General features: G+C 36.3%; 1 protein-coding gene across 2 annotated transcripts in view; it reads right to left on the reverse strand.

The window, feature by feature from the left end:
• Nucleotides 1–15153, reverse strand: part of lrrc7 (leucine rich repeat containing 7) — a 124728-nt gene that overhangs the window by 37959 nt on the left and 71616 nt on the right. For both annotated transcript variants that reach the window (XM_016491363.1, XM_016491362.1), the window contains exons 3-8: nucleotides 6043–6245; nucleotides 4459–4576; nucleotides 4234–4312; nucleotides 2995–3084; nucleotides 1675–1731; nucleotides 880–943 (exon numbers count right to left, since the gene is read on the reverse strand). In XM_016491363.1, coding sequence (XP_016346849.1) covers nucleotides 880–943; nucleotides 1675–1731; nucleotides 2995–3084; nucleotides 4234–4312; nucleotides 4459–4576; nucleotides 6043–6231 — 597 coding nt within the window. In that variant the 5' untranslated portion in view covers nucleotides 6232–6245. The remainder of the gene's footprint in view (nucleotides 1–879; nucleotides 944–1674; nucleotides 1732–2994; nucleotides 3085–4233; nucleotides 4313–4458; nucleotides 4577–6042; nucleotides 6246–15153) is intronic.

Below are 15153 nucleotides of genomic sequence, written 5' to 3' on the forward strand. Positions count from 1 at the left end.
GCAGCAATCATCCTTAATTGCAGAAATGTGGCAAAACATCTCTGGAGAGAACCTCAGATTATTAAATTCGAAAGTGCTTTCCATATTTGGATCAACATAGGCTACATTTGTGAACGCACATTTTCTACAATGTCGCTTGTCTTACAGACTGCAACTTACAATCGCAACTTCATTTTGCTGTTACTCCTTTCGAGTCGGATTTCACAAAATTAGTCAGCTCCCGACAGCATCAGGTGTTTTATTAATGGGGAGTATAATTATTTATTTATTTATTTCAATGAATGTAATCGATTAGATATCATAATATTTAGGCTATAATATTATAAATCAGGTTGGTTTGTATTGCTGACGTAATATGTAAATGATATGCGTGCGGCCCGCGAGACTTGCACTTGGACCATAATGCGGCCCAGTGGAAAAAAAGGTTGAGAACCACTGCTCTAGACACAGTAGCTTGCCTGCTCATGGACCTCCTCATTGATTTATACTCAAATAAATAAATGCAATGCCCAGCATCAAGCACTGAAAGAAACAGCCATGGGGATGTGTGAGTGGGGCTACCTGGTATGCATATGATAAATTCCTTGCCATTGTTTACTCCAGCTTGGGTGAGCCAATTAAATGCAGCTCAGTGGTGAACGTTCTGTCATGGGAAGTGCTGTGTATTTGAACCAACTCATGAATAATGGATCAGCGCATGATGCAACCAATGCAGTGCAGCACTGGAGAGCTGACTAGAGACTCTGGGAATGGAGGCAATAGCTTCCCCTACCCCCCTCCTCAATCCCCCCTAAGCCAAAATCCATGCTGGGTAAAGACTGAGTGAGGTAACAGCTGTCTCATTGATAAAAGTGTTCAATAGGAGAACATCTTTCTTACCAGTTCAGAGAATTCATTGCTTCCCAAGTCTAACCGCTCCAGTTGCGACAGCCTATGAATTGACCTGCAACATGACAAAACTCACTTCAAATATATGTAGACGATATGGATTATTAAATGCACTCTAAAGAACTAGTTCACCCAAAAAAGAAAATTCTGCAACTCTGTACTCAAATATTTGTCACAATATTTACAACCCGGCCCTCATTCAGTATGCTACATGTGGGCAAACACCGCTCTCTCAGTTTGGGTTTGAAGGAAAGATAGGCGGTATTATTGCTGGCAGATAAAAATAGTCTTGAACCAGAACATCTGAACAAGTCAGCAAACATAAACCACCGTGTGCAATATGTGTCCTTCTCTAGAGGGGTCCAGAGGTTTTCCCCACCGTGACAAATGACATTGTAGACTCTGCTACTCTGGGTCTGTTACACAAACTTGTGTCTAAATCACATTACTGAAGGACGAATAAAAAAACTAAATGAAAATCCTCTTCACGGAAGATAAGAGAAGAGTTTTATATATTAATGCAATTATTTGAAGTGGTGTTAGATTCAAATATCAATATTGGATTATTTGCTCAGCTGCTATAGTAGGTGTACAAAACAAAAGCTCCATCTCTTTACATTTTAAGACAGTGTAAATGAAGATATTCAAACAGAATTTAATCAAAATGCCTTGTGGCAGAAACAAATACTTGCTGTGAGGTTTGTCCTACACCATTTTTTCATGCTTTTTTATGGCATGTATTTATTTAATGATCCCATGTTGGCAGAAACCAAAGAATTGACTTACTTTGGCATAGTTTTCAGATGATTCTCACGAAGCTCCAGGATCCGTAATTTAGATAATCTGGAAAAAAAAACAAATCAATTTTGGAAAAATTCTTCACCTAATTTTTTAAAAGCAAAAACATAGTCTTTGACCAGGCGCTGTTTGGCTGCACCATGAGTATTTAAATTAATGTCAATCATTTCAGCATGAATGTATCATTCTTGCTATAAATGTTCAGACTTAGGGCTATTTGTCTGGACATTGCGCAATTAACATTGCATTATTACCACCTTCTAAAAAAGCTCAAATGAATGAATCAAGCTCTATAACAACACAGACAGCCCGTGCAAATACACGGTGTTGTCAGGGCAATTGATTTTTAGTGAATTCCCCAGATTCTTTTATCAAAAGTAAATGTAACAACCCTTGACCAATGTCAGCTGCAATAATAAATCCCCTTTTCCCCAATGCAAATGAAATAACCATTCATCATTAAACCCAATATGAGCTGCAAGAACCCATTTATTCATGAAAGCTTTAGGCAAATCACTGCCAGAATCAGCACCATGCTGCTCCTCGGATACAAAATAACATCTAAAAATAAAACTGCTACGATGACAACTACAAGAACGAGACAAATTCAGGCAGGTGTGCTAAAGAGCCATTTCACAATCCCCAGCAAAGCAGGAACAGAGATGAAGCTTTTACCTCCCAAAATTTGCAGGCAGGTATTCAAGGAAGGCGTCATTTAAGAAGAGCTGTGTCAAGTTGAGGAGCTGGGTGAACCCGTCTGGGAGCCTGCAGTAACAGAGAGGTGATCAGACCCTCTCAAAGGCCAGTGCCCTTAGGATTTGATAAGCGTTAAGTACTTCAGGAGCGGCGAGAGCCATCTGTAATCCCTCTACGTTTCCCCTTCTACTGGCTCTGTTAGCATCCCAGTAAATGGAGTCACTTGAGGGCTGATTTAATCATAATATGAGGAAAAGGGCTTTCTGCAGAGACCATGCACTGGATCCTGAATGTTTGATCCTTTAACATTAAACTTCTAAATCAAAGATTTGAAGCTCAGCACTGAAGGCCAAATGAATACACTGAGATAAAAAAGAAATGCATGTATTATCTCTCCTTAAATTAAGTTTGGTTCAGTTTTAAGGCATGATGTCGAAAGCTTTAGGCAAATCACTGCCAGAATCAGCACCATGCTGCTCCTCGGATACAAAATAACATCTAAAAATAAAACTGCTACGATGACAACTACAAGAACGAGACAAATTCAGGCAGGTGTGCTAAAGAGCCATTTCACAATCCCCAGCAAAGCAGGAACAGAGATGAAGCTTTTACCTCCCAAAATTTGCAGGCAGGTATTCAAGGAAGGCGTCATTTAAGAAGAGCTGTGTCAAGTTGAGGAGCTGGGTGAACCCGTCTGGGAGCCTGCAGTAACAGAGAGGTGATCAGACCCTCTCAAAGGCCAGTGCCCTTAGGATTTGATAAGCGTTAAGTACTTCAGGAGCGGCGAGAGCCATCTGTAATCCCTCTACGTTTCCCCTTCTACTGGCTCTGTTAGCATCCCAGTAAATGGAGTCACTTGAGGGCTGATTTAATCATAATATGAGGAAAAGGGCTTTCTGCAGAGACCATGCACTGGATCCTGAATGTTTGATCCTTTAACATTAAACTTCTAAATCAAAGATTTGAAGCTCAGCACTGAAGGCCAAATGAATACACTGAGATAAAAAAGAAATGCATGTATTATCTCTCCTTAAATTAAGTTTGGTTCAGTTTTAAGGCATGATGTCTACTTACAATATGCATTATTAATGTACAAATGTGCTTTAGAATTCAAAACAGTTTAATCATGGATTTAAAAAAATTGTTACATGAAATATGAAAACATCTAGCTTTTGCTTGTATGTTCACTTTGTATTTTTATCCCCAGGACCCCAGATAAGGAAAACTAATAATTGCTTCCATTTGAGAGTGAAGAGAACAAATACAGCAAATCCATGTACTGTATGATATAATAATCAATTTCATATTGTGTAAACTGTAGATAGGAAATCCTCTTCAGGAAAATAAGAGAAGAGTTTTATATTTGAATGCAATTATTTGAAGAGGTGTTTGATTCAAATATCAATATTGTCTTATTTGCTCAGCTGCACACAAAACAAAAGCTCCAAAGATCTCTTTACATTTTAAGGCAGTGTAAATGAAGAATTTCAAACAGAAACAGTGTTTGAAAGAAATGGCAAAATTAGCGAACATGAAAAAACGTAACATGCTTATTTTTATTCTTTTTTATTTTATTGTTTTTATAATTATTTCACATGCAGCTTTTATTATCTCATATTTAAGGGACATGAAATACTCGTATTTTTAAAAATCCACAACACCATTTAAATAAGCTAGTGAAGGAAAATGAGATTAAGATGATTTAAGAAAGAGTGACCATAAAATTTTAACAAAAATCTATCGACATAAGATCCACATAATATGTTAAACAAATATATACGAATAGAGCAATTATCAAACATTAATGTTCTCAGTCTTTCTGATTTAAGAAATGTGAGCAGCTCTACGTACTTGGCTATAGGATTTACACTGGCCTCCACAACTGATAGACATTTACAGCATTTAATGTTGTCTGGAAACTCTTGAATACCTGAAACAAAGTCAGTTTTACCATGTTGATACATGTGTATAAAGGTGCAATCATATACAATCATTCCAATATGCTCGGCACAAAAAATGGCTTGGCAAAATAGATTTAAATAAGCAAATATAGAATAAATGCAGTTAAGGATATACCATTTTTACTAATATCTAACTCCTTTAGATTCACAAGGCTGGCGATGGTGGTTGGCAGGTTGGAGAGGTCATTGTCAGGCATGCTCAGCTTCTTGAGCGCTTGACAGTTGAAGAGTTGCTAAGAAAGACAGAGAAATAAGGAGATTTGGTTAAAGAACGTGTTCATTTTTTATCCTCTGTTTTATCCTCGCTTGTTGGTTATATAATAAAAAAGACAATATTTAACACTAGGTGAACTACATTTTACACCCATAATTTAGCTCCTAAAGTCATTTAGCTCCTCTTTTATTTCTGTGTTGCTCTGCTTTTTTATAGGTGACTTAGGACAACCAGAGTGGCATTCCCACAGATGGTTTCTTGTGCCATGCTATATTTGTACAGTTTACAAATTCTTAAAACACTTACAAATGAGAAGAAAATGTCCCACAATCTCACATTACTTTTCACTTCCATTTAATTCAGTACTATTTTATTTCATTTTCTCTAATAAATTCACAAAACTCAACCATATCAACTCTGCCACACAATCTGTGTGGTATTTTTGAGCTGACAATCAGTTTGAAACCATCCTGTAGTCTCAATCAATTAATTCACTGAAGTGAATACTAGATTTGTAACCATGTTTAAAAGATTAATCCAAAATAATTCATTGAAAAATAACGTATTTCAGTTCTGTATCCTGTTTTGTCCTAGTACTCTACATACTTTACATGCACAACCTGAGTGGAAAAACACTTTTATTCAGCAGGGATACATTAAATCATTCAAAAGTGACAGTAAAGATATGTATAATGTTACAAAAGATTTCTATTTCAAATAAATGCTGTTCATTTGAACTTTCTATTTATCAAAGAATCCTGACAAAATGTACAGTAGTATGGTTTCTACAAAAATATTAAGCAGCAAAACCGTTTTCAACATTGATAATAATTTCACATATTTCTTGAGCACCAAATCAGCATGTTAGAATGATTTCTGAAGGATCATGTGACATGTGACAAAACCTGCTGAAAACCCGACTACCTAATAGAAATAACTAGCCCAGGGAAAGTATGAACAGTGTTAAACATGAATTAAGATAACAACCATGGGTTTAGAATGGCACTTCAAGAGTTAAAAGTGAGCAAATACTTATACTTATTACTTAAACTTATCTTAGGAGAATATCAGAACAAATGATATAGACCAAATTCAGATAAACAAACAAAAGCATATATATATATATATATATATATATATATATATATATATATACATATATATATATATACAGTATATATACAGCTTTGCACACACAATATGGGAGCTGTCCATGATGATCCTGTTATAGTCTGTTATAGATACATTAGACAAAGCATGATTAACCTTAACCAATATGAAATACCAAATGGTAATAATGATAATATCAATAAACTTCAATTATGGGACACTTTTAGGGCTTTATAAGGAATCAATTACATTAATAATTCAATTTGCACCATTTTTGTGTACTGTTACACTGCTGTGTAAGATGATGTTCAGGAGTTGATGTATCCACTGTTTGGCAGATATTATGCATGTTTAAGCTGACACTTGACAACTTACCTTAGGCAGCTCCTCAATCTGGTTGGCGTCAAGGTAGAGCTCTTCTAGCGTGCGCTCGAAGCTGAAGATCTCCTTAGGGACCTGCTGCAAGCTACAGTGGGAATAATCCAGCACTGAGATGACCTCCTCCTCCCCCCGGAAACATCGACAGGGCACCAGGCGGCCGATGATCTTCCTCTTAGTAGTCATCTCCAGACACTGCACTGTGGGAAGAGAAAAGAATATTCTAGTTTATGACAGAAAAACACATTCTCACAAGCATATAGCTGATTCACTAAATCACACACATATTCACACAAAATAACTTTCTACATAATTAAAGCTGGTATAGTTTAAATGCTAAGCATTGTACAAAAAAATTGCAGAGTACCACTGTGTCTCTATAATTGGTACGAAAAGGAAATTGTCTGGAGCTTTGTGTTTTATTCGAGCTGAGGTTGAGCTTTTTATTATCCATGAACCTTACGATAGGCTATCATTATCTTCATTTATTAGTGTTCTCCTCTGGCCAGACGAAACCAGCATGGTGTGTTTAATTTCAGGCTGCAACACAAGTCAGATTGTTCAGAGGACTTGTCTGGTTAGTCTTTGCTAAGGATCTGACTCCTTTCATGACTCTTTTATCACTCCATGGTCTCTTTCTTTTCCTGTCAACATAAATTGATATAGCTAATTTTGCATTTCAAATTGTAAAACTTGCCTCTGAGGTAATAATTTTTCATTTTAAAGTGATCATCGACCTTTCGATATGTAGTTAGACGTTCAGGAGTCTCCAGTTAAAGCATGAATAGACAAACATTGCTTGAAGAACAAAAAAAAGGTAACAGACAGAAAATTCTGAATAAAAACAGGGGAAAAAAACATGTTATTGGCATTGTAGTTATATTAGATAACTAGTTCATTGAAAAGTAGTAGCAAATAATAATAAATAAAAATAAATAAATACATTTAAATAACACTCATTTAAAATAATAGTCAAATAATTAAAAACAACAACAATAATAATATTTAATATTGTAACATGTATGTGTTGCTGCTAGGCAGACTATTTTTTATGTCGTAATGTACTATATTTCTCAAGGTAATCGACAAGTAAGCTATAAATATCATATAAATTCAAATCAATATTTCAAGTTCATGTTTTCTTTATTAGTTTGGCAATATTAGATGTTATTGGCATTGTAGTTATGTTAGATAACTAGTTAATTGAAAAGTAGTAGCAAATAATAATAAATAAAAATAAATAAATACATTTAAATAACACTCATTTAAAATAATAGTCAAATAATTAAAAAAACAACAATAATATTTAATATTGTAACATGTATGTGTTGCTGCTAGGCAGACTATTTTTTATGTCGTAATGTACTATATTTCTCAAGGTAATCGACAAGTAAGCTATAAATATCATATAAATTCAAATCAATATTTCAAGTTCATGTTTTCTTTATTAGTTTGGCAATATTAGTGTAAGGAGCAGGATAGTCAACAGTCAGCCAGTCATTGTCGCAATATAATCGTTTTCAGGCAAGCTGATACAAAACCAATTTGCTTTATTTTGTAAAAATAAACATTTGAATTTTCACTTACATATTGATTGACTAAATTGCATTTTATTGTCCCCAATATTGCAATCACAGCACACTAGGCAAAACAGATTTTATTTTCATAAAAGCCAAATTGGATAAATCATGATATACTTTTACAGGCTTTTTTCCTTTAATTTAGAGCAAAGAAAAAAAAAACAGGCCACACTCAAACCTGAATCCCAGTGAGCACAAACAACACCTCATCTGCACCACATCTATAACATTTGAGACAGTATCTGCAGACCACAGTCACAAATTCTCATCAATCTGACTCCCGTAAATGAATATCAACATCATATCTTAACTGAAATCATCCTGCTGGACAGAGTGCTGTAATTGCATAAGGCAAACCAAACCAGATCCCTCATAAAATGAACCACATCCTCTTAATTTGAACCATGAGCTGAGCATCATAAGGTGACTGATAACTTAACATCTGCCCTATAAGACAAAGACAATCTGACATAAAGGCTCAATGCTGTACTTCAGAGGTGTTAGTGCGCAGAAACCTGTGTCATAAATCAAAGCACATAAAATGAACCACATCCTCTTAATTTGAACCATGAGCTGAGCATCATAAGGTGACTGATAACTTAACATCTGCCCTATAAGACAAAGACAATCTGACATAAAGGCTCAATGCTGTACTTCAGAGGTGTTAGTGCGCAGTAACCTGTGTCATAAATCAAAGCAGTTTATCTGATTTAGTTTATCATGAAAGCTCATTTAACACCCATGAGAGAAACCCGTCGGGGAACTAATCGCAAATAAGGAAAAAGCGAAGCGAAAAAGGAAGCAGTATAACACAAAATTGCTTATGTCATTCAGCTGTGACGAGATATGTCTCTACTGCATCTGTCCTGACAAGAAGCCAAAGGGAAGGAAGAGACATGACGGGCATTGTAATGTTCTTCAGGGATGGAAACGTGCTGCTAAAACAAAATTTTGGTACCGTGACAACACTAGTAGGGATCGTGAGATAGCTAAACAATGGCTTCGAGATAACAGGTTTTCTTTTAGGAGATGTGCTTGGGGAGAGAGATGATCGGTACTGATAAGATAAAGTCATGTTAACCCACAAGAAAATAAAAATGTCTCAGATAAGATAGAAGATTTTTCTCATCTGATTCACTTGTACGTGAACTCTAACTATTTGTATGGCTCCTACGGGTCCTTCTTAAGTGTCCTCATTTTGGATCCTGGGAACAGATAATGCCAACCCAGCAAATACAAAACGTTTTAACAACTTTTCACAATGTTGTATTTTGGTTGCAAATAGGTAATGTTGTAATACAACGTTTAAAAAAAAAAATTATAATAAATTTAAATAAAAAAATAATGTAACCAAAATAAAACGTTTTAAAAACGCTGTGAAAATACCTATCTGGTATGTTTTCTTTAAGTAGCCAAAAAAAAAAGTAAATATCACGTTTGTCAACTACGAAAACGAAACTAGACCAATCTGCAACTTTTGGGAGACGTTTTATTCAGGTGTTAAAATACCGTAATCTGCACGTTGGAATAAGATGTTTAAAAAACGTCATAAAAATACCAAAATACAACCATGCCAAATCTACTATGGTACGTTCTGTTTGTGTAAAAATATCAGTAAAATAACAGTTTAGAATAACATTTAAGATACAGTGACGAGGCTTCTGTTGAATATTACTTCAGCGAAATGATTGTGTCTTCGAAAAAGTCTGTTAGCATCACAACGGTTAGCTAACTATAGAGGCTAACTATAAAGGCCTGTTCACACCAAGAACGATAACTATAAAGATAACGATAAAGATACAGTTCTAAAAATCGTTCTCGATATTAAAGAATAGCAGAGTCCACACCACAGCTGTAACGATAAAGGCACAGAGAAACAATATCATTGGAATCACTTTCAGAACGATTTTTTCCAGCTGATGAAACATTAACAGCCAATCAGAATCAATCCTGCTATAAGGAGCTCGAAAGTTTAAAGCGGCAGAAGAGCGTGCGTTTGGAATAAACAGACAATATGCAACTGCAACTCTGCATTGAGAACACTTGGTATACAGCAACCTACAGAGGGGTCCAACATAATTCAAAACCCCAGCGAATCTTGTAAAAAAGATGTATCACAGTTTCCACAAAATATTAAGCAGCACAACTGGTTTCAACATTGATAATAATAAGAAATGTTTCTAAAGCACAAAATCAGAATGATTTCTGAAGGATCATGTGACACTGAAGACTGGAGTAATGGCTGCCAAAAATTCAGCTTTGTCCTCAAAGGAAGAAATTGCATTTTAAAGTATATTAAAATAGAAACAGCTATTTAAAAAAAACTTGTTGAGCATAAGAGACTTCTTTCAAAAACAGCCCCAAATTTTTGAAAGGTAGTATACAGTATATATTAGGAGTGTAACGGTTCAAATTACTCACGGTTCGGTTTGTATCACGGTTTTAGAGTCACAGTTTCGGTGCGGTCCGGTATGTGCTATGTTTAAGGAAAAAAGCACTATACTGTCAAATAAAAAAAACATTTTAAATAAGGACAAATAATCTTACTACAAGCAACAGCACAAATAAATACAATAGAGCAAAGATACAAATATAATAAACTGCTTTTCAGGGTTTTTAGGTAGGTCTAACATTAGTTTTAAGGTACAGAAATTGAATAAAGCAATCAAATGTAAAATAACATTGCATATTTGACTGTATAAATCAAAGGTTAATCCTTATTAAAGTTACAAAAGCTATTCAGTCAGGAGCAGTGAGTGATTTCCTTGTCTTTTGTTGTTTAATTAACATTAAAATCTTTAAGACAATGCACGGATCCAGTTCACTGATACTGTGCATTCAACCGACTATCTAGGATACTCACCAAAACAGATATGTTGACATAATTTTTGTGTTTGAATTTGTCCATTCAAGCACAAGACTTAAAAGTTTTTTAAAAAACTAAATATTTGTGCGCTCTCTTGAGACGCAACCGCTTCGTATGAGTGCACACACAAATATACTCACTGCGCTTGTGAGTTCGCATTTGAGTCTTCTGGCTCTTGAATGTTTAAACTTCCAAGGCTTAAGTTAGAATAGTTTAAACAGATAGCAATGTTTACTGTTCAGGTCGCACACGTGCTATCAACACCCGGGTGATGACAGCATAAATGACTGGTGGGTGAAGAACGGTATGGTTTGATTTTTTACCGAGAACCGTTTCACTCCTATTATATACCTGAATTTAAAGCAAAGATATTTCATCCCCTTGGAATTATACGGTTCTATCTGCCATTTTTGTCAAAATTGAGTTATTCACATATTCTTATTCTGTGACAACTTGACAAGGCTGCATTTACACTTGGCATTAATTTACGACCTGTATCCGGATGTTGTCCACATACACATTGAAAAGACAAGTGTAAACGGGCTTCTGATCGGAATATTTTACGATCAGCGTGTCCTGGTCCAGAGGTAGTCGAGGACACATTGTGATCGGATCTTAGTGTAATGTAAACGCAATCCAGCCATCATATCTGCATTCGCAGGTCGACGTCACACAAAACCCCGCCCCCTCTCTCCCGAACTGTCAGAAAACTTATTTAAATATTGCACGGGAAAGAGAGATCCGATCAGTTATCCAGAAGTCACTTGATGTTGTCAAGTGTAAACATACCGTGTCCTGATTGACTGATGATCCGATCTGCTAGATCAGATCACGGTGATCGCATGTTAATGCCAAATGTAAATTCAGCCTTATTTACATTATGTGATGTTTTTTTTAAGTTGTGTACATTTTGTGACTGATGTATGAAAGAGACTTGATCCCCATATCCCATATCACTATATGGAATGCAAACACTTTGAAGCTCAATATCTTGAAACTGCTCAGAATGCAGATTTCTGAGCAGTTTCCATGCATAGCAAGTCCATGCATAATAACTGGCTGGTCAAAGCAAACCCCTTCATTATGCATGGACTTGCAGAAGTAAAATACATATGCATATGTTTTCGGCAACAGGATAAACTTAATTTCATTTATATTCATTATTCAAGTATGCAAAAAGTACAACTCGCTGATCAGTCACAACAAATTGTTTGTGTACCGATTGCAGTTTCAGGAATACTGTGCTTTACCAGAGCACTACATAATATTAAAAATACAAGAATATTTGAGGATTAAAAAAAAAAAAGTATTGTATAGATGTATGTGAAAACTTGATACTTTATGCTATCTGTTTATTTGAACGTTCCTCTGACTACAGTTAGTTTAGATTTTTTCATTAAGTGACTTTGAAGCACCTTCCTCTCATTTCTGTCAGGACCACTATCGTCAGATTTGATTGACAATTAGCATACAGTTTGGATTGGCGGTATGGTTCCTTTCTGGGCAAGAACTCCCTGCGCATCCATGCAGCCTAGCATGGATGAGAGCAGGGAGAGCAGCGATAACCCTGGTTGATTGCTACATTAGACAAATTAATTACCGTAATCATCCACTGTTTCATGTGTTTGCTGTGGGTACACACATGCCACAATTCGGGTAATGAGAGCACCCTCAACTCTGGTTCAGGGGAGACATGGAGAGCAGGATCTGTTATTTGAGCAAATATTATTGTCTTTTATTGGGGTGATCATACTGTACGTGCCTTTTTTCCCTGACATGTCCAAGCCAAGATTTTTTAATTGCCTAAAATGTCTGGGTTTTGGCTTTGTTTTCCTATTGTTTTCATTCTTGCTAAAAGTAATGATGAAAAGTAGTCTGACCAATAGCGTGCAGGCATTGTACATAATCGACTAGTTGTGACGTGTGATAAGGTGGTATCTACAGAGAACAGTTAAAGCAATACAAATACACATAAATATAAAGTAATTTGAGGCAATTTAGAAATCCTGGCCAGGACATGTCCAGGAAAAAGAGGACGTACATTATGTTCACCCTATCTTTTATTTTCTAAAATGAAAAGTAAATCATGTTAAACTCTAAAGGAATGCAGAGCAGCATTAGGGCAGCCCTCTGACTTCAAAGACAGTAATAATAATAATAAATCAACATCAAGGTTTTAGTTTACAGTGTGAATGCAGAGATGACAAAGTGGAGGGCAATCTTATGTCCTGATCTCAACAGCATCTCAAGTGTTTTCTTTCTTTTATAAAACAGCTACCACATAAAAAAATAGTAAGGACAAAAAATTTCATTCAACTATTATTTTATCACCTGCTATTCTTACACCAGAAATGGTCTCTGACATAACAGCACGTTGCTATGCAACATAAAATAACGATCCGCCATGTGAGCCGCACAGCAATCCAGCCGTATTATATTCCACGATTCAACAGCTTTGACCTGTTTACCAGATCGCTGTACTGACCAGTCAGCATTCACAACCAGAACTATCCATTTAATGACTTCAAATCCAACACAGAGCAACATTTGTATCCAATAGGAAAGCCAGCAGCAGAGTACATACACAAGCAAAGTCTTGAGCGATTACACCGAGTAGCCAGATCTGCCCAGGGTGCTATGGAAACTGCATGACGCAAGAGCTGCTTCTGCAAAGGCGAGAGGACACATTCACAAGTTCCCAGCTCCGCTCTAGCAAAATGGCTTAATTTCTGTCTTTCAATCGGCTCACATAAAGACATCTCCAATAACTCACTGCCATTCCCGTGGAGGATAGCTCTAATGACTTTGGTGAAGCCAGGCTGCATTATACAAGATCTACAGAGAGCGGAGGTGCCACAAGATGAAATGCTATCAGTGTAGCTCCTCAGCCGGTGATTGAGGTTACATTTACCCTGCCATACTGACTTTAACATCTCTTCTGTTTTATAAAGGTTATTAATTTGACTGAAGCAAGGAGTAAAGGCACTCTTAAAGGGAATAAAAGCAGAGCATTGTACATGGACATTAAACATGCATGTATATCTAACAACAGCATTCTCAGGGCCACATGCAGCCAGCCTGACACATATTGTTCATAATAGCTGAAAACTGTTTCCTAGGAAACCATCTCTAGAAGCTGAAATATATTTCTTTACAATACTTTCACACATTCTTCTCACAGTCAGTAATGTGATCCACATATAAAAGTCAAAGTTATTATAACTTTCAATCTTGAAAATATGAGGCTATAAATATCAGTCTATACTTATCCAAAGTATAAAGGAATGCCTAATAGCTAAATTGTATTATATCGTTTTTTTAATCTTTCTAGTAATAAGCTGTAATACAAGACACATTTTTCAAACCTGCTTGAGCTTCCTTTTCTTCTATTTTCATATTTGATGTGCTTTATTTATGTGTGCTGATCAATGTTTGTGTGTGAATAAATGTAATCTTTTCATCATATAAAGCGATCGTGTCTCTTCAGAAGACTTGGATTAAACTTGATTAATATGGATTCTGTTACAATCTCTTTATGAACTGTTTGAAGCATCAGTGTTGTAGTGGAATGGACTTTCAATGGAGAGACAGAAATCGAGCCAATGCACATTGGCATGCAATGATTGCATCCAGCTGCCGCTGATCACAGCGTGAGCATAAAAAGGTAGCAGATGCAACGCATACCAGCTTTTCGCTTCAGAGCTGAGCGATCACATCGTTTTGCTCCTGACTACTCTACTGAGAGAAGAAGATTGAACGAGTTCAGCGCGCTCTTTGGAGCTCTTGGTGTTGGCAGTACGGTGCTTCAGCAGTGGTGGTTTCCCGTGTCGAGTGGGTTGCACACATCATGCTGCACTACCCCGTTTGTGTTGCAGGCTGCCATCTATCCTTTGCGCTTCAGCATACTAAAAGAGCTTTTTACCTAAAAGAGCATTCACGGGTGCGTCTTTTTAAAGACTACGTTGTCTCGCTACAGACAACGTATCACCCGTGCGTTTCTGGATGCGATCGTTACCTGGCATCGTGTGATGGTCACGATCGTGGATGAGTCATGTTTTCATTGCGGGATGAGATGAGCCATGATGAGTTGCGGGCCAAGCTCCGTTACCTCAAAAGGGGCGGAGCTCCATTGCCTCTGCCTCCTTTAGTCACAGTAGTGTGTAATGTTTGTAATGCTAAGACATAATTATTGTTGGCTTTTATTGGATTAAAAAAATAGATCACACAAGAGTTTCCTCAAAAGAAAGTCTTTGGAAACAACTAGAAACTATTTGGAAGTCAATAACAACAGAGACTGTGGAAGTATATAAAAACAATGCCAGCAAGAATGCAAGCTGTTATCAAGGACAACTGAGGCCATACAAAATAAAATATATCCGTTTTTTTGTTATGTGTGAATAAAGACACTTTAGTTGTCTCAGTTTGTTATTTTCCTAATGAATGACAATACAAAATTTAGTTTAAAAAAAGTTTTTGACAGATTCCTAAAACATTTGTTTTCTCTCTGTATTATGACAGGTTGTCTAATAAATTTGTTAAAGGGTTAGTTTACTCAAAAATGACAATTAGCCCATGAATTACTCACACTCAAGGCATCCTAGGTGTATATGATTTTCTTCTTTCAGACGAATCCAGTCGGAGTTATATTAAAAATTGTCTTTG

The sequence above is a fragment of the Sinocyclocheilus anshuiensis genome, unplaced genomic scaffold (assembly GCF_001515605.1).
Source record: "Sinocyclocheilus anshuiensis isolate Anshui unplaced genomic scaffold, SAMN03320099.WGS_v1.1 scaffold70, whole genome shotgun sequence".
Classification (NCBI taxonomy): Eukaryota; Metazoa; Chordata; class Actinopteri; order Cypriniformes; family Cyprinidae; genus Sinocyclocheilus; species Sinocyclocheilus anshuiensis.